The sequence below is a fragment of the Phasianus colchicus genome, chromosome 29 (genome assembly GCF_987193195.1).
Source record: "Phasianus colchicus chromosome 29, bPhaCol1.hap1.1, whole genome shotgun sequence".
NCBI lineage: Eukaryota > Metazoa > Chordata > Aves > Galliformes > Phasianidae > Phasianus > Phasianus colchicus.
Genome location: NC_143464.1, coordinates 4,862,864 through 4,882,629, shown reverse-complemented (window position 1 = coordinate 4,882,629; position 19,766 = coordinate 4,862,864). Strand labels below are relative to the sequence as shown.

The following is a 19,766-nucleotide window of genomic DNA, read 5'->3' as shown; positions in this document are numbered from 1 at the left end:
GGGGCACACGGAGGGGGGGGGGGGCACACAATGGGGGGGGAGGGGCACAAAATTGGGGGGGGGGGCAAAAATTGGGGGGGGGGGCGTCACAAAATTGGGGGGGGGGAGAGAGGAGGGGTCCCATGCAGGCTGTGCTGCAGGCAGGGATGGGTGAGTGGTGGGGGGAGGCACAAATTGGGCGGGGGTCCCATCCAGGCTGTGCTGCTGGCGGCCCAGCAGGCCGCCATGGGTCAGTCGGGGGGGGGGGGGGGGCACAAAATTGGGGGGGGGGGGGCACAAAATTGCTGGGGGGGGGCAAAATTTGGGGGGGGGGAGAGAGGAGGGGTCCCGTCCTGGTTTTGTGCTGTAGGCAGGGATGGGTGAGTGGTGGGGGGGGGGCACAAAGTAGAGGGGGGGGGACACAAAATGGGGGGGGGGCACAAGGAGTCGGGGGGGGGCATGAAATTGGGGGGGGGGCATCACAAAATTGGGGGGGGGGGAGAGAGGAGGGGTCCCGTCCTGGTTTTGTGCTGTAGGCAGGGATGGGTGAGTGATGGAGGGGGGGGCACAAAGTAGAGGGGGGGGGGAGCATGGACTGGGGGGGGTCACAAATTGGGGGGGGGCACAAAATTGGGGGGGGGGGGGCAAAAAATTGGGGGGGGGGGAGAGGAGGGGTCCCATCCAGGCTGTGCTGCAGGCTGTCCAGTAGGTGGCGCTGGGTGAATGATGGGGGGGGCACAAATTGGGGGTGGGGCACAAGGAGTGGGGGGGGGGGCACAAAATGGGGGGGGGGGGGCAGGGGGGGGCACATGGAGTGGGGGGGGGTGGGCAAAAATTGGGGGGGGGGAGAGAGGAGGGGTCCCATCCAGGCTTTGTGCTGTAGGCAGGGATGGGTGAGTGGTGGGGGGGGGGGGGCAAAAAATTGGGGGGGGGGGCCACACAAAGAGGGGGGGGGCACAAAATAGAGGGGGGGGGGGGCCAGTAGGTGGCGCTGGGTGAGTGGTGGAGGGGGGGGGCACAAATTGGGGGGGGGCACAAAATTAGGGGGGGGGGGGTCCCATGCAGGCTGTGCTGCAGGCAGGGATGGGTGAGTTGGGGGGGGGGGGGGGTGCAAAAAATTGGGGGGGGGGGCGGGCACACAAAGAGGGGGGGGCACAAAATAGAGGGGGGGGCAGTAGGTGGCGCTGGGTGAGTGGTGGAGGGGGGGGGCACAAAATTGGGGGGGGGGCCACACAAAGAGGGGGGGGTCACAAAATGGGGGGGGGGGGCCCAGCAGGTGGCGCTGGGTGAATGATTGGGGTTTGGGGGTGGGGGGGGGGCACAAAATGAGGGGGGGTTTTAACCAAATTTTGAGGGGGGGGGCCAATATAACCGATTTCTGTCCCCCCCCCCCCTTCTTTTTGTGTCCCCCCCCCACAGACACTGCAGAAGCGTTGGACGCCCCCGAACCCGGAGGAGGAGGAGGTGGAGGCGGGGGGGGGGGCGCGACCCCCCCATCCCATTCCGACCCCCCCTCCGCCCCCCCCCTCCCCCTGGTGTTGACCCAACAGGAATTGGCCGCTTTGGTTCAACCCGCCCCCCCCCACACCCCCCCCAGCGCCCCCCCCACCCCGACGCCCCCCCCGCCCCCCCCCACCCCCCCCTGCGTCCCTTCCGTGCCCCCCCCCGCCTCCGCCCCCCCCCAGTTGCCCACCGAAGCTTTGGCCCCCGCCGACAGCCTCAACGACCCCCCCCCCCCACCGCCGCCGCCGCCGCCGCCGCCCCCCCCCCCGCCGCCGTCGTTGCCCCCCCCCCCCACCGGCGACGCCAACGGATTGGGGGGGGGAGGGGATATGGGGGGGGTCAACCCCGGAGCTGCTGTTGGGGGGGGGGCGGGCGCCGCTGTGCTGCTCAGTGCCCCCCCCGGGGGTGATGGTGAGTTCCTTATTTTGGGGGCGGGGGGGGGCTTATTTTGGGGGGGGGGGGAGTCCCGAATGGGGGGGGGGAGATTATTTTGGGAGGGGCGGCTTATTTTGGGGTGGGGGGGTTCCGTATGGGGAGGGGGGGCCTTATTTTTGGGGGGGGGGTCCAGTATTGGGGGGGGGTTGTCTTATTTTGGGGGGGAGGTGGGGGTCCCATATGGGGAGGGGGGAGATTATTTGGAGGGGGGGGTCCAGTATGGGGGGGGGGGTGCTTGTTTTGGGGGGGGGGTCCAGTATGGGGACAGGGGGGGGCTTATTTTGGGGGTTGGTCCCATATTGGGGGGGGGGGGCTAATTTTGGGGGGGGTCCCGTATGGGGGGGGCCTTATTTTGGGGGGGGTGGGGGTCCAGTATGGGGAGGGGGGGGCTTGTTTTGGGGGGTGGTCCCGTATTGGGGGGGGGGCCTTATTTTGGGGGGGAGGCGGGGGTCCTATATGGGGAGGGGGGAGATTATTTTGGGGGGGGGGCTTATTTTGGGGTGGGGGGGTTCCGTATGGGGAGGGGGGGGCCTTATTTTTGGGGGGGTGGTCCTGTATGGGGGGGGGGGGCTTGTTTTGGGGGGGTTGTCTTATTTTGGGGGGGGCGATCCCATATGGGGGGGGGGGCTTATTTTGGGGTGGGGGTTTCGTATGGGGAGGGGGGTGCCTTATTTCGGGGGGGGGGTCCCGTATGGGGGGGGGGGCCTTATTTTGGGGGGGGGGGTCCCATATGGGGGAGTTGTCTTATTTTGGGGGGGGTCCCGTATGGGGGGGAGGGGGGGCCTTATTTTGGGGGGGGGTCCTGTATGGGGGGGAGGGGTGTGGCTTATTTTGGGGTGGGGCCTTATTTTGGGGGGGGGGGAATCCAGTATGGGGGGGGGCCTTATTTTGGCCTGTGGGGGGGGGTCTTAGTTGGGGTGGGGTCTTAGGTGGGGGGGCTCTTAGTTTGGGGGGGGGGTCTGTATGATGGGGGGGGGGTCTTATTTAGCGGGGGGGGGGGTCCCATATGGTGGGGGGGGTCTTATTTTGGGGGGGCCATGTGGTGGGGGGGGGCAGGGGTCTTAATTGGGGGGGGGGGCTTCTAGGTGGGGGGGTCTCCCATATTTCTTTTAGGGGGGGTCAATATATAGGATTTTTTTTGGGGGGGTCCCATATTTGGGGTTATTTTGGGGGGGTCAATTTATGGGGTATTTATTGGGGGGGTCCCATATTTGGGGCTCTTCTGGGGGGGTCCCATATTTCTCTTAGGGGGGGGTCAATATATGGGATATTTTGGGGGGGGGGTCCCATATTTGAGGTTATTTTGGGGGGGTCAATTTATGGGGTATTTATGGGGGGGGTCCCATATTTGGGGCTCTTCTGGGGGGGTCCCATATTTCTCTTAGGGGGGGGTCAATATATGGGATATTTTGGGGGGGGGGTCCCATATTTGAGGTTCTTTTGGGGGGCATCCATTTATGGGGGGGTCCCATATTTGGGGTTGTTCTGGGGGGGTCCCATATTTCTTTTAGGGGGGGTTCATATATGGGATATTTTTTTGGGGGGGGTCCCATATTTGGGGCTCTTTTGGATGGCGGGGGGGGGGGGGGGGCTTCGCTTTGGGGTCTGTGCCCCCAAGGAGGGGGGGGTCGAGGGGCTCAACGCTGACCCCCCCCCTCCCCCTTTCTCTATTCCCCCCCCCCCCTCCAAGGCCTGGCCCCCCCCAGCCCCTTTGCGCCCCCCCCCGGTGCCGTGGGTCCCAGCCCAGCCAAACTGCAGGCGGCCGCAGCCCTCACTGAGGTGGCCAACGGCATCGAGGGGGTCACCGTGGTAAGGGGGGGGGCGAGGGGGGGGGCAAAGGGTCAAAAGGGGGGGGGGGGGGAAGAAATGGAAGGGGGTGGGGGTGGGAGGGGGTCTGTGGGGGGGGGAAGGGGGGCTCTGTGGGGTGGGTGGGGGGGAAGGGAGGCTCTATGGGGGGGGGATGGGGTGGGTGGGGGGGAAGGGGGGCTCTATGGGGTGGGGGGTTGGGGGGGGAAGGGGGGCTCTGTGGGGTGGGTGGGGGGGAAGGGGGGCTCTAGGGGGGGGTGGGTGGGGGGGAAGGGGGGCTCTATGGGGGTGGGTGGGGGAGAAGGGGGGCTCTAGGGGGTGGGCGTGGGGATGGGGGGGGCTCTATGGGGTGGGAGGGGGTCTATGGGGGGGGGAAGGGGGGTTCTATGGGGTGGGAGGGGTCTATGGGTGGGGGAAGGGGGGGTCTGTGGGGTGGGAGGGGGTCTGTGGGGGGGGGAAGGGGGGGCTCTGTGCGGTGGGTGGGGGGTGGGTGGGGGGGAAGGGAGGCTCTAGGGGGTGGGCGTGGGGATGGGGGGGGCTCTATGGGGTGGGAGGGGGTCTATGGGGGGGGAAGGGGGGCTCTGGGGGGGTGTGGGGCTGGGGTGAAGGGTGGCTTTGTGGGGTGGGCGTGGGGATGGGGGGGGGCTCTATGGGGTGGGTGGGGGGATGGGGGGGGAAGGGGGGCTCTAGGGGGTGGGGGTGGGGCTGCGAGGGTCTTTATGGGGCTGTGTGGGTTGCTGTGGGTCTGTGTGGGTCTCTATGGGGCCGTGTGGGGTCTCTATGGGGCTGTGTGGGTCTCTATGGGTCTCTGTGGGGCCGTATGGGTCTCTATGGGGCTGTATGGGTCTCTATGGGTCTCTGTGGGGCCGTATGGGTCTCTATGGGGCCGTGTGGGTCTCTATGGGGCCGTATTGCTCCTCTATGGGGCCGTGTGGGTCTCTATGGGGCCGTGTGGGTCTCTATGGGGCCGTATGGGTCTCTATGGGGCCGTATTGCTCCTCTATGGGGCCGTGTGGGTCTCTATGGGGCTGTATTGCTCCTCTATGGGGCCGTGTGGGTCTCTATGGGGCCGTATTGCTCCTCTATGGGGCCGTGTGGGTCTCTATGGGGCCGTATTGCTCCTCTATGGGGCCGTGTGGGTCTCTATGGGGCTGTATGGGTCTCTATGGGGCCGTGTGGGTCTCTATGGGGCCGTGTGGGTATCTATAGGGCTGTATGGACCCTCTGTGGGCCTCTGTGGGGCCGTGTGGGACCTCTATGGGGCTGTGTGGGTCTCTATGGGGCTGTGTGGGGGTTCTGTGGGTCTCTATGGGGCCGTGTGGGTCTCTATGGGGCCGTATGGGTCTCTATGGGGCCGTGTGGGTCTCTATGGGTCTCTATGGGGCTGTATGAGTCTCTATGGGTCTCTCTGGGGCCGTATGGGTCTCTATGGGGCCGTGTTGGTCTCTATGGGTCTCTATGGGGCTGTATGGGTCTCTATGGGTCTCTCTGGGGCCGTATGGGTCTCTATGGGGCCGTGTGGGTCTCTATGGGGCCGTGTGGGTATCTATAGGGCTGTATGGACCCTCTGTGGTTCTCTATGGGGCCATGTGGGTCTCTATGGGGCCGTATTGCTCCTCTATGGGGCCGTGTGGGTCTCTATGGGGCCGTATGGGTCTCTATGGGGCCGTGTGGGTCTCTATGGGGCCGTATTGCTCCTCTATGGGGCCGTGTGGGTCTCTATGGGGCTGTATTGCTCCTCTATGGGGCCGTGTGGGTCTCTATGGGGCCGTATTGCTCCTCTATGGGGCCGTGTGGGTCTCTATGGGGCCGTATTGCCCCGCTGTGGGGCTGACGGTGGTCCCACAGAAGGTGGAGCCCGGCACGTCCCCCCCGAAGGCGCCGCCCCCCAAGAAGGAGCCGCAGTGGTTCGACGTCGGCGTCATCCGCGGCACCACCGCCGTCGTCACGCACTTCTTCCTGCCGCCGGACAACGCGCCGCCGCCTGACGTCAGTGCCTGGGGGGGGGTTGCGGTTGTGTCGCGGCGGTGTGGGGGTGTTGTGATGTGGTGGTGTGATGTCGTGGTGTTGTGGTGGTGTGATGTTGTGATGTGTTGTTGTGGTGTGTTGTTGTGATGTCGTGGTGTTGTTGTGTTGTGGTGTTGTGATATGGTGTTGTGGTGTTGTGGTGATGTGGTGTTGTGATGTGTTGTTGTGATGTCGTGGTGTTGTGATGTTGTGGTGTTGTGATGTGGTGTTGTGATGTTGTGGTGTTGTGGTGTTGTGGTGTTGTGATGTGGTGTTGTGATGTCGTGGTGTTGTGATGTGTTGTGGTGGTGTGTTGTTGTGATGTTGTGATGTGGTGTTGTGATGTGCTGTTGTGGTGTTGTGATGTGGTGTTGTGATGTCGTGGTGTTGTGTTGTTGTGATGTCGTGGTGTTGTGGTGTTGTGTTGTGATGTCGTGGTGTTGTGATGTGTTGTGGTGGTGTGTTGTTGTGATGTGGTGTTGTGATGTCGTGGTGTTGTGTTGTTGTGATGTCGTGGTGTTGTGGTGTTGTGGTGTTGTGATGTCGTGGTGTTGTGGTGTTGTGGTGTTGTGATGTTGTGGTGTTGTGGTGTTGTGATGTGGTGTTGTGATGTCGTGGTGTTGTGATGTGTTGTGGTGGTGTGTTGTTGTGATGTGGTGTTGTGATGTCGTGGTGCTGTGGTGTTGTGATGTGGTGTTGTGATGTGGTGTTGTGGTGTTGTGGTGTTGTGATGTTGTGGTGTTGTGGTGTTGTGATGTGGTGTTGTGATGTCGTGGTGTTGTGATGTGTTGTGGTGGTGTGTTGTTGTGATGTTGTGATGTGGTGTTGTGATGTCGTGGTGTTGTGTTGTTGTGATGTCATGGTGGTGTGTTGTTGTGATGTCATGGTGTTGTGGTGTTGTGGTGTTGTGATGTTGTGGTGTTGTGGTGTTGTGATGTGGTGTTGTGGTGTTGTGATGTCGTGGTGTTGTGGTGTTGTGATGTGGTGTTGTGATGTTGTGGTGTTGTGATGTGTTGTGGTGGTGTGTTGTGGTGGTGTGATGTGATGTGTTGTTGTGGTGGTGTGGTGTGTTGTTGTGATGTCGTGGTGTTGTGGTGTTGTGATGTTGTGATGTTGTGGTGTGATGTTGTGATGTGTTGTTGTGGTGTTGTGATGTTGTGATGTGGTGTTGTGGTGTTGTGATGTGGTGTTGTGATGTTGTGGTGGTGTGATGTTGTGATGTGTTGTTGTGATGTGGTGTTGTGATGTCGTGGTGTTGTGGTGTTGTGATGTGATGTTGTGATGTTGTGGTGTTGTGATGTCGTGGTGTTGTGGTGTTGTGATGTTGTGGTGTTGTGATGTGTTGTGGTGGTGTGTTGTTGTGATGTTGTGGTGTTGTGATGTTGTGATGTGGTGTTGTGGTGTTGTGATGTGGTGTTGTGGTGTCGTGGTGTTGTGGTGTTGTGATGTGGTGTTGTGTTGTTGTGATGTTGTGGTGGTGTGATGTTGTGATGTGGTGTTGTGATGTGGTGTTGTGGTGGTGTGATGTTGTGATGTGTTGTGGTGTTCTGGTGTTGTGATGTGGTGTTGTGATGTGGTGGTGTGATGTGATGTGTTGTTGTGATGTTGTGGTGGTGTGTTGTTGTGATGTTGTGGTGTTGTGATGTGGTGTTGTGATGTTGTGGTGTTGTGATGTTGTGACGTGGTGTTGCGATGTCGTGGTGCTGTGGTGTTGTGGTGTTGTGACATGGTGTCATGGTGTTGTGATGTGGTGTTGTGGTGTTGTGATGTGGTGTTGTGATGTGGTGTTGTGGTGGTGTGTTGTTGTGATGTCGTGGTGCTGTGGTGTTGTGATGTGGTGTCGTGGTGTTGTGACGTCGTGGTGTTGTGATGTTGTGACGTGGTGGTGTGATGTTGCGGTGTCATGGTGTTGTGTTGTGACGTTGTGATGTTGTGGTGTTGTGACGTCGTGGTGTTGTGATGTTGTGATGTGGTGTGATGTTGTAGTGTTGTGAAGTGGTGGTGTGTTGTGGTGTTGTGATGTTGTGGTGTTGTGGTGTTGTGATGTTGTGTGGTTGTGAAGTGGTGTGTTGTGGTGTTGTGACGTTGTGGTGTTGTGATGTGTGGTTGTGAAGTGGTGGTGTGTTGTTGCGTTGTGTTGTGACGTGGTGTTGTGACGTGGTGTTGTGATGTGGTGTTGTGATGTTGTGACGCCCCCATTTGCCCCCAACTGCCCCCCTAACACCCCCAAATGCCCCCCAACTGCCCCATAACCCCCCCAACTGCCCCCTTTCACCCTCATTTGCCCCCCAACTACCCCATAACCCCCCCAAATGCCCCCCCATCCCCCTTGACGCCCTCATTTGCCCCAACTGCCCCCCTAACACCCCCATCTGCCCCCCCTAATGCCCCATAACTCCCCCAACTGCCCCCCTGACGCCCTCATTTGCCCCCCAACTGCCTCATAACCCCCCCAAATAGCCCCCCATCCCCCTTGACGCCCCCGTTTGCCCCATTTTGCCCCCCTGACGCCCCCATAACCCCCGCAAACGCCCCCCTAACCCCCATTTGCCCCCCCAACTGCCCCATAACCCCCCCAAATGCCCCCTAACCCCCAAATGCCCCCACAACTGCCCCCCTAACACCCCTAACTTCCCCCCCAACTGCCCCATAACCCCCCCAACTGCCCCCAACTGCCCCCCTGACGCCCCCAAATGCCCCAACTGCCCCCCTAACACCCCCAAATGCCCCAACTGCCCCATAACCCCCCCAACTGCCCCCCTGACACCCCCAAATGCCCCCCCAGCCCCCTAACACACCCAAGTGCCCCCCAAATGCCCCCCCAGCCCCCCTGAAGCCCCCATTTGCCCCCCAACTGCCCCCCCAGCCCCCCTAATACCCCCAAATGCCCCCCCAACGGCCCCCCTAACAGCCCCATAACCCCCCCAACTGCCCCCCTGACGCCCCCATTTGCCCCCAACTGCCCCCCTAACACCCCCAAGTGCCCCCCAAATGCCCCCCATCCCCCTTGACGCCCCCATTTGCCCCAATTTGCCCCTCTGACGCCCCCATTTGCCCACAACTGCCCCCCTAACTCACCCAAATGCCCCCCAAATGTCCCCCAGCCCCCCTGATGCCCCCCTAACCCCCCCAACTGCCCCCCTCACACCCCCAAATGCCCCCCAACTGCCCCATAACCCCCGCAAACGCCCCCCTAACCCCCATTTGCGCCCCCAACTGCCCCCCTAACACCCCCAGCTGCCCCCCTGATGCCCCCAAATGGCTCAACTGCCCCCTAACCCCCAAATGCCCCCACAACTGCCCCCCTAACACCCCTAACTGCCCCCCCAACTGCCCCCAACTGCCCCCCTGACGCCCCCAAATGCCCCAACTGCCCCCCTAACACCCCCAACTGCCCCCCAACTGCCCCATAACCTCCCCAACTGCCCCCTAACCCCCAAATGCCCCCACAACTGCCCCCCTAACCCCCCCAACTGCCCCCTAACAGCCCCAAATGCCCCCCAACTGCCCCCTAACCCCCAAATGCCCCCACAACTGCCCCCCTAACACCCCTAACTGCCACTCCAACTGCCCCCAACTGCCCCCCTGTCACCTCCATTTGCCCCCAACTGCCCCCTAACCCCCAAATGCCCCCCCAACTGCCCCCCTAACACCCCCAACTGCCCCCAAATGCCCCCCTGATGCCCCCAAATGCCCCAACTGCCCCCCTAACACCCCTAACTGCCCCCCCAACTGCCCCATAACCCCCCCAACTGCCCCCTAACCCCCATTTGCGCCCCCAACTGCCCCCCTAACACCCCCAAATGCCCCGCAACTGCCCCCCTGACGCCCCCATTTGCCCCCAACTGCCCCCCTGTCACCTCCATTTGCCCCCAACTGCCACCCTAACACCCCCAAATGCCCCCACAACTGCCCCCCTAACCCCCCCAACTGCCCCCTAACAGCCCCAAATGCCCCCCAACTGCCCCCTAACCCCCAAATGCCCCCACAACTGCCCCCCTAACACCCCTAACTGCCACTCCAACTGCCCCCAACTGCCCCCCTGTCACCTCCATTTGCCCCCAACTGCCCCCTAACCCCCAAATGCCCCCCCAACTGCCCCCCTAACACCCCCAACTGCCCCCAAATGCCCCCCTGATGCCCCCAAATGCCCCAACTGCCCCCCTAACACCCCTAACTGCCCCCCCAACTGCCCCATAACCCCCCCAACTGCCCCCTAACCCCCATTTGCGCCCCCAACTGCCCCCCTAACACCCCCAAATGCCCCGCAACTGCCCCCCTGACGCCCCCATTTGCCCCCAACTGCCCCCCTGTCACCTCCATTTGCCCCCAACTGCCACCCTAACACCCCCAAATGCCCCCACAACTGCCCCCCTAACCCCCCCAACTGCCACCCTAACACCCCCAAATGCCCCCCAACTGCCCCATAACCCCCCCAACTGCCCCCTAACAGCCCCAAATGCCCCCCAACTGCCCCCTAACCCCCAAATGCCCCCACAACTGCCCCCCTAACACCCCTAACTGCCCCCCAAACTGCCCCAAATGCCCCCCTGACAGCCCCAAATGCCCCAACTGCCCCCCTAACACCCCCAACTGCCCCCCAACTGCCCCCCTAACACCCCCAACTGCCCCCCTGACGCCCCCAAATGCCCCAACTGCCCCCCTAACACCCCTAACTGCCCCCCAACTGCCCCATAACCCCCCCAACTGCCCCCCTAACCCCCATTTGCGCCCCCAACTGCCCCCCTAACACCCCTAACTGCCCCCCAACTGCCCCATAACCCTCCCAACTGCCCCCCTTTCACCCTCATTTGCGCCCCCAACTGCCCCATAACCCCCCCAACTGCCCCCCTGACGCCCCCCTGTCCCCCCCCCAGGAGGACGCTGCCCCCCCGGACCACTCGGCGCTGCGGCGGGCGGAGCTGCAGCCCGGCACCGCCTACAAATTCCGGGTCTGCGCCCTCAACGCCTGCGGCCGCGGCCCCTTCAGCGACGTCAGCGCCTTCAAAACGTGTCTGCCGGGCTTCCCAGGGGCGCCCTGCGCCATCAAGATCAGCAAGGTGCCCCACGGCTGCCCCATAGCCGCCCCATAGCCGCCCCATAGCCGCCACATCCCTGCCCCATAAGCTTCCTATAGCGGCTCCATTGCTGCTCCATAGCGCCCCCTGGTGTCCAATAGCTGCCATTTACCCGCCCTTAATCTGCCCTTTCCCTTCCTCATAGCTGCCCCATAGCCGCCCCATAGCTGCCCTATAGATACCCCACAGCTGCCCCATAGCTGCCCCATAAGCTTCCTATAGCAGTTCCATTGCTGCTCCATAGCGCCCCCTGGTGTCCAATAGCTGCCAATTACCCGCCCTTAATCTGCCCTTTCCCTGCCCCACAGGTGCCACATAGCTGCCCCATAGCTGCCCCATAGCCGCCCCATAGCCGCCACATCCCTGCCCCATAAGCTTCCTATAGTGGCTCCATTGCTGCTCCATAGCGCCCCCTGGTGTGCAATAGCTGCCATTTACCCGCCCTTAATCTGCCCTTTCCCTGCCCCACAGCTGCCCCATGGCTGCCCCATAGATACCCCATAGTTGCCCTATAGATACCCCACAGCTGCCTCATAGCTGCCCTTAATCCGCCCCATAGCTGCCCCATAGCTGCCCCATAGCCGCCCCATCCCTGCCCCATAGGTTTCCTATAACGGCCCCATTGCTGCTCCATAGCGCCCCCTGCTGTCCAATAGCTGCCATTTACCTGCCCTTAATCTGCCCTTTCCCTGCCCCATAGATACCCCATAGCTGCCCCATAGCTGCCCTATAGATACCCCACAGCTGCCTCATAGCTGCCCCATAGCCGCCCCACAGCTGCCCCATAGCTGCCCCATAGCCGCCACATCCCTGCCCCATAGGTTTCCTATAGCAGCTCCATTGCTGCTCCATAGCGCCCCCTGGTGTCCAATAGCTGCCATTTACCCGCCCTTAATCTGCCCTTTCCTGCCCCATAGTTGCCCTATAGGTAACCCATAGCTGCCCCATAGTTGCCCTATAGATACCCCATAGCTGCCCCATAGCCGCCCCATAGCCGCCCCATAGGTTTCCTATAGCAGTTCCATTGCTGCTCCATAGCGCCCCCTGGTGTCCAATAGCTGCCATTTACCCACTCTTAATCTGCCCTTTCCTGCCCCATAGTTGCCCTATAGGTAACCCATAGCTGCCCCATAGTTGCCCTATAGATACCCCATAGCCGCCCCATAGCTGCCCCATAGCCGCCACATCCCTGCCCCATAAGCTTCCTATAGCGGCTCCATTGCTGCTCCATAGCGCCCCCTGCTGTCCAATAGCTGCCATTTACCCGCCCTTAATCTGCCCTTTCCGTGCCCCACAGGTGCCACATAGATACCCCATAGCTGCCCTATAGATACCCCACAGCTGCCTCATAGCTGCCCCATAGCCGCCCCATAGCTGCCCCATAGCCGCCACATCCCTGCCCCATAAGCTTCCTATAGCAGTTCCATTGCTGCTCCATAGCGCCCCCTGGTGTCCAATAGCTGCCATTTACCCGCCCTTAATCTGCCCTTTCCCTGCCCCACAGCTGCCCCATAGCCGCCCCGTAGCTGCCCCATAGCCGCCCCATAGCTGCCCCATAGCCACCCCATCCCTGCCCCATAGGTTTCCTATAGCAGCTGCATTGCTGCTCCATAGCGCCCCCTGCTGTCCAATAGCTGCCATTTACCCGCCCTTAATCTGCCCTTTCCCTGCCCCATAGCTGCCATGTAGATACCCCATAGCTGCCCCATAGCCGCCCCATAGCCGCCCCATAGCTGCCCCATAGGTTTCCTATAACAGCTCCATTGCTGCTCCATAGCGCCCCCTGGTGTCCAATAGCTGCCATTTACCCACCCTTAATCTGCGCTTTCCCTGCCCCATAGTTGCCCCATAGCTGCCCCATAGCTGCCCTATAGATACCCCATAGCTGCCTCATAGCTGCCCCATAGCCACCCCATAGCCGCCACATCCCTGCCCCATAGGTTTCCTATAACAGCTCCATTGCTGCTCCATAGCGCCCCCTGGTGTGCAATAGCTGCCATTTACCCACTCTTAATCTGCCCTTTCCCTACTCCACAGCTGCCCCATAGATACCCCATAGATACCCCATAGCTGCCCTATAGATACCCCATAGCCGCCCCATAGCTGCCCCATAGCCGCCCCATAGCTGCCCCACAGCTGCCCCATAGCTGCCCCATAGGTTTCCTATAGCGGCCGCATTGCTGCTCCATAGCGCCCCCTGGTGTCCAATAGCTGCCATTTACCCGCCCTTAATCTGCCCTTTCCTGCCCCATAGCTGCCCCATACATACCCCATAGCTGCCCTATAGATACCCCATAGCCGCCCCATAGCCGCCCCATGGCTGCCCCATAGGTTTCCTATAACAGCTCCATTGCTGCTCCATAGCGCCCCCTGGTGTCCAATAGCTGCCATTTACCTGCCCTTAATCCACCTTTTCCCTGCCCCATAGCTGCCCCATAGTTGCCCTATAGATACCCCATAGCCGCCCCATAGCTGCCCCATAGCTGCCCCATAGCCGCCACATCCCTGCCCCATAGGTTTCCTATAATGGCCCCATCCCTGCTCCATAGCGCCCCCTGGTGTCCAATAGCTGCCATTTACCCGCCCTTAATCTGCCCTTTGCCTGCCCCACAGCTGCCCCATAGTTGCCCTATAGCTGCCCCATAGCTGCCCCATAGCCACCCCATAGGTTTCCTATAATGGCCCCATTGCTGCTCCATAGCGCCCCGTGCTGTCCAATGCCGTTACATGCCCCATAGCCGCCCCATAGCTGCCCCATATCCGCCCCATAGGTTTCCTATAAAGGCTCTATTGCTGCTCCATAGCGCCCCCTGCTGTCCAACCCCTTTACCTGCCCCATAGCTGCCCCATAGCTGCCCCATAGCCGCCCCATCCCAGCCCCATAGGTTTCCTATAACGGCCCCATGGCTGCTCCATAGCGCCCCCTGCTGTCCATCCCCTTTACCTGCCTCACGGCCGCCCCATAGCCGCCCTATAGTTGCCCCATAGGTTTCCTATGACAGCCCCATTGCTGCTCCATAGCGCCCCCTAGTGTCCAATCCCTTCACATGCCCCATAGCCACCCCATAGCTGCCCCATAGCCGCCCCATAGCCGCCCCATAGGTTTCCTATAATGGCCCCATTGCTGCTCCATAGCGCCCCCTGCTGTCCATCCCCTTTACCTGCCCCATAGCTGCCCCATAGCCGCCCCATAGCTGCCCCATAGCCGCCCCATAGCTTTCCTATAGCTCCCCCATTGCTGCTCCATAGCGCCCCCTGCTGTCCAATGCCTTTACCTGCCCCATAGCTGCCCCATATCCGCCCCATAGCTGCCCCATAGATTTCACATACCAGCCCCATGGCTGCCCATCTAACCCCCCCTTTTCTCCCCCCCCCCCTCCCCAATTTCTCTCGCAGAGCCCCGACGGCGCCCACCTGACGTGGGAGCCGCCCCATAGCCACCCCATAAGTTTCCTATAATGGCCCCATTGCTGCTCCATAGCGCCCCCTGCTGTCCAATGCCTTTACATGCCCCATAGCTGCCCCATAGCCGCCCCATAGCCGCCCCATAGGTTTCCTATAAAGGCTCTATTGCTGCTCCATAGCGCCCCCTGCTGTCCATCCCCTTTACCTGCCCCATAGCCGCCCCATAGCTTTCCTATAGCTCCCCCCATAGCTGCCCCATAGCCGCCCCATAGCTGCCCCATAGCCACCCCATAGTTTTCCTATAATGGCCCCATTGCTGCTCCATAGCGCCCCCTGCTGTCCATCCCCTTTAACTCCCCATAGCTGCCCCATAGCCGCCCCATAGCCGCCCCATAGGTTTCCTATAAAGGCTCTATTGCTGCTCCATAGCGCCCCCTGCTGTCCATCCCCTTTACCTGCCCCATAGCCGCCCCATAGCTTTCCTATAGCTCCCCCCATAGCTGCCCCATAGCCGCCCCATAGCTGCCCCATAGCCACCCCATAGTTTTCCTATAATGGCCCCATTGCTGCTCCATAGTGCCCCCTGCTGTCCATCCCCTTTAACTCCCCATAGCTGCCCCACAGCTGCCCCATAGGTTTCCTGTCGCTCCCCCATTGCTGCTCCATAGCGCCTCCTGCTGTCCATCCCCTTTGCCTGCCCCATAGCTGCCCCATAGCTTTCCTATAGCTCCCCCATAGCCGCTCCATAGCGCCCCCTGCTGTCCAATGCCTTTACATGCCCCATAGCTGCCCCATAGCCGCCCCATAGCCGCCCCATAGGTTTCCTATAGCTCCCCCATAGCCGCTCCATAGCGCCCCCTGCTGTCCATCCCCTTTACCTGCCCCATACCTGCCCCATAGCTGCCCCAAATCCGCCCCATAACCACCCCATAGGTTTCCTATAATGGCCCCATTGCTGCTCCATAGCGCCCCCTGGTGTCCATCCCCTTTACCTGCCCCATAGCTGCCCCATAGCTGCCCCATAGATTTCGCATGGCTGCCCATCTAACCCCCCCTTTTCTCCCCCCCCCCCTCCCCAATTTCTCCCGCAGAGCCCCGACGGCGCCCACCTGACGTGGGAGCCGCCCTCAGCCCCCGCCGGCCGCGTTCAGGAATATTCCGTTTATTTGGCCATCCAGGGGGGGGGGGCAGCGACGCCGGCGGGGGGCGGAACCGGAAGTGGAAGCGGAACCGGAAGCGGAAGCGCAGGGGGGGGGTCGTCGTCGTCGTCGACGTCGTCGTCGTCCATCGGGGGTTCGGGGGGGGGGGGCGGGGGTTCGGGTGGCGGCGGTGGGGGTGGGGCGGCACCCATGGCTTTCATGCGGGTTTATTGCGGGCCCAACCCGGCTTGCTTGGTGCCGGCGGCCAGCCTGGCCAGCGCCCACATCGACCACAGCACCAAACCCGCCATCATCTTCCGCATCGCCGCCAGGAACGACAAGGGCTACGGGCCGGCCACCCAGGTCAGGTGGTTGCAGGGTGAGTGACGGGATTGGTCGCGGTGCGGTCACGTGGTCACGCGGTGGGTGGGGTGATTGGTTGGGATGGGTCGTGTGGTTGCGGGGTGAGTGGCTGTGGGGTCACGTGGTCGCAGGGTCGCAGGGTGATTGGTCGTGGTGGGCTCACGTGGTTGTGGGGTGGGGGAGTGGTGGTGTGGTCACGGGGTGAGGGAGTGGGGGTCACGTGGTCGCAGGGTCACAGGGTGATTGGTCGTGGTGGGGTCACGTGGTTGCGGGGTGGGAGAGTGGTTGTGGGTCACGTGGTCACAGGGTGAGGGAGTGGGGGCACGTGGTCGCAGTGAGTGGTGGTGGGGTCACGTGGTCACGGGGTGGGTGATGGGATTGGTGGAGGAGGGGGGGGTTCACGTGGGTCGCGGTGATGGGGTGCGGCGGGGTCACGTGGTTGCGGGGTCACAGGGTGATTGGCCGTGGTGGGGTCACGTGGTTGTGGGGTGGGGGATTGGTAGTGGGGTCACGTGGTCACAGGGTGAGTGGTGATGGGGGTTAGGGTCACGTGGTCATGGGGTGAGTGATGGGATTGGTGGAGGAGGGGGAGTCACGTGGGGCGCGGTGATGGGGCGCGGTGGGTCATGTGGTTGTGGGGTGTGTGAGTGGTGGGGTCACGTGGTCACGGGGGGTGATGGGATTGGTCGTGGTGGGGTCACGTGGTCACAGTGGGTGTGTGAGTGGCGGTGTGGTCATGTGGTCATAGGGTGAGTGATGGGATTGGTGGAGGAGGGGGGTCACGTGGGGCGTGGGCGGGGTGTGATTGGGTGCGGTCGGGTCACGTGGTTGTAGGGTGGGGGAGTGAGTGGTGGGGTCACGTGGTCACAGGGTGAGTGGTTGTGGGGTCACGTGGTCACGGCGTCGATGAGTGGTCGTGGGGGGTCACGTGGTCGCTGGGTGGGTGGCAGGATTGGTGGAGGAGGGGTCACGTGGGTCGTGGTGATTGGGTGTGGTCGGGTCACGTGGTTGCGGGGGGGATGGGATTGGTCGTGGTGGGGTCACGTGGTCGTAGGGTGGGTGACGTGATTGGTCACCGCCTGGGGTCACCGCCTCCCCCCACATCTCTGTTCTGCCCCACAGAATCCAGCAAAGATGGCGCCGGGGCCAAACCTGCCACCAAACGGCTGCTCTCCTCCCCCGACGTGTGAGTGTGGGGCGCCGTGGGGGGATATGGGGCAGCTATGGGGCGCTATGGGGGGGATATGGGGCAGCTATGGGGGGATATGGGGTGATATAGGGCAGCTATGGGGGGATATGGGGCAGCTATGGGGGAATATGGGGTGATATAGGGCAGCTATGGGGGGATGTGGGGTGATATAGGGCAGCTATGGGGGGATATAGGGCAGCTATGGGGCGCTATGGGGGGATATGGGGTGATATAGGGCAGCTATGGGGGGATATAGGGCAGCTATGGGGCGCTATGGGGGGATATGGGGTGATATAGAGCGGCTATGGGGTGATATGGGGCAGCTATGGGGCGCTATGGGGGATATAGGGTGATATAGGGCAGCTATGGGGGGATATGGGGCAGCTATGGGGCGCTATGGGGGATATAGGGTGATATAGGGCAGCTATGGGGGGATATGGGGCAGCTATGGGGCGCTATGGGGTTCTATGGGGCACTGTGGGGTGATATAGGGCAGCTGTGGGGGAATATGGGGTGATATAGGGCAGCTATGCAGTGCTATGGGGGGATATAGGGCAGCTATGGGGCGCTATGGGGGGATATGGGGTGATATAGGGCAGCTATGGGGCGCTATGGGGTGCTGTGGGGTGATATAGGGCAGCTATGGGGGGATGTGGGGTGATATAGGGCAGCTATGGGGGGATATAGGGCAGCTATGGGGCGCTATGGGGGGATATGGGGTGATATAGGGCAGCTATGGGGGGATATAGGGCAGCTATGGGGCGCTATGGGGGGATATGGGGTGATATAGAGCGGCTATGGGGTGATATGGGGCAGCTATGGGGCGTTATGGGGGATATAGGGTGATATAGGGCAGCTATGGGGGGATATGGGGCAGCTATGGGGCGCTATGGGGTTCTATGGGGCACTGTGGGGTGATATAGGGCAGCTGTGGGGGAATATGGGGTGATATAGGGCAGCTATGCAGTGCTATGGGGGGATATAGGGCAGCTATGGGGCGCTATGGGGGGATATGGGGTGATATAGGGCAGCTATGGGGCGCTATGGGGTGCTGTGGGGGGATATAGGGCAGCTATGGGGCGCTGTGGGGGGATATGGGGCAGTTATGGGGTGACATAGGGCAGCTATGGGGTAGAGTTCCCTATGGGGCAGTTCTATAGGGCAGAGCTATGGGGCAGAGCTCCCTATGGGGCAGAGCTCCCTATGGGGCCGAGCTTCCTATGGGGCAGAGCTCCATATGGGGCCATGCTATGGGGCAGAGCTATGGGGCAGAGCTGTGGGGCAGTGCTCTCTATGGGGCAGAGCTCTCTATGGGGCAGAAATCTATGCGGCAGTGCTATGGGGCAGCGCTCCCTATGGGGCCAAGCTCCCTATGGGGCAGCGCTATGGGGCTACGCTATGGGGCAGCGCTATGGGGCAGAGCTCTCTATGGGGCCACACTATGGGGCAGTTCTATGGGGCAGAGCTCTCTATGGGGCCACGCTATGGGGCAGTTCTATGGGGCAGAGCTCTCTATGGGGCCACGCTATGGGGCAGAGCTCCCTTTGGGGCAGAACTCGCTATGGGGCAGTGCTATGGGGCAGAATTTGCTATGGGGCCATGCTATGGGGCAGTGCTATGGGGCAGAGCTCCCTATGGAGCCACGCTATGGGGCAGAGCTATGGGGCAGAGCTCTCTATGGGGCCGTGCTATGGGGCAGAGCTATGGGGCAGCGCTCCCTATGGGGCAGTGCTATGGGGCTACGCTATGGGGCAGAGCTCCATACGGGGCAGAAATCTATGGGGCAGCACTATGGGGCAGAGCTCTCTATGGGGCAGTGCTATGGGGCAGAACTCTCTATGGGGCAGCGCCATGGGGCAGAGCTATGGGGCAGCACTATGGGGCAGAGCTCCCTATGGGGCAGCGCTATGGGGCAGAGCTATGAGGCAGCGCTATGGGGCAGAAATCTATGGGGCAGCGCTATGGGGCAGAGCTATGGGGCAGCGCTATGGGGCAGAGTTCTCTATGGGGCAGAGCTATGGGGCAGAGCTCCCTATGGGTCAGTGCCATGGGGCTACGCTATGGGGCAGAGCTCCATATGGGGCAGAAATCTATGGGGCAGCGCTATGGGGCCACGTTATGGGGCAGAGCTCTCTATGGGGCAGAGCTCTCTATGGGGCAGAACTATGGGGCAGAACTCCCTATGGAGCCACGCTATGGGGCAGAGCTCGCTATGGGGCAGAACTCTCTGTGGGGTAGAAATCTATGGGGCAGAGCTCTCTATGGAGCCACGCTATGGGGCAGAGCTCGCTATGGGGCAGCGCTATGGGGCAGAAATCTATGGGGCAGCGCTATGGGGCAGCGCTATGGGGCAGCGCTATGGGTCAGCCCCACATTTCCCCCTTTTTTCTCCCCACAGGAAATCCGCTCCAAAGAAGCCGAAATCCGATGGGCAGTGAAGGACCCCCCCCACACCGCCCCCCCCCGGCCCCCCCCCCTTCCTCCTCCTCCACCCCACACTTATGGGGCAGCGCCGTTTTTCTTTGTTGGGGGGCAGGGGGGGGGGGGGTGACCCCAAACCGCTGTGGGGCTGAGATTTGGGGGGGGGGGGGGGGGGATTTGGGGTGATTTGGGGGGGGGGTCTTTTTTTACCCCATTGCCAACGCGGGATGATGCCCCCCCCCCCCACTTTTACCCCCCCCCCGCCCCCCAACTCCCCACACTTCCCCATTCTATGGGGCCGGGACCCCCAAGTGCCCCCCCCCCCCCTCTCTCTTCCCCCCCCCTCCCCCACCCCCCCCCAATCTATGGGGCTGGGGGGGGGGGGGTCCGTGTATTATAGGCTTCCCCCCCCCCCCACCCCAAAAAAAAAACCCGACCCCC

General features: G+C 61.8%; 1 protein-coding gene across 1 annotated transcript in view; it reads left to right on the top strand.

The window, feature by feature from the left end:
- Positions 1-19,417, top strand: part of HCFC1 (host cell factor C1) — a 68,486-nt gene extending 49,069 nt beyond the window's left edge. Inside the window, 8 exon segments of the mRNA XM_090126490.1 lie at positions 1,399-1,544; positions 1,773-1,893; positions 3,608-3,726; positions 5,572-5,712; positions 10,608-10,790; positions 15,305-15,731; positions 16,838-16,901; positions 19,303-19,417. Of these exon segments, the coding sequence (XP_089982616.1) occupies positions 1,399-1,544; positions 1,773-1,893; positions 3,608-3,726; positions 5,572-5,712; positions 10,608-10,790; positions 15,305-15,731; positions 16,838-16,901; positions 19,303-19,342 (1,241 nt within the window). The 3' untranslated portion in view covers positions 19,343-19,417.
- Positions 19,418-19,766: the final 349 nt, after the last annotated feature.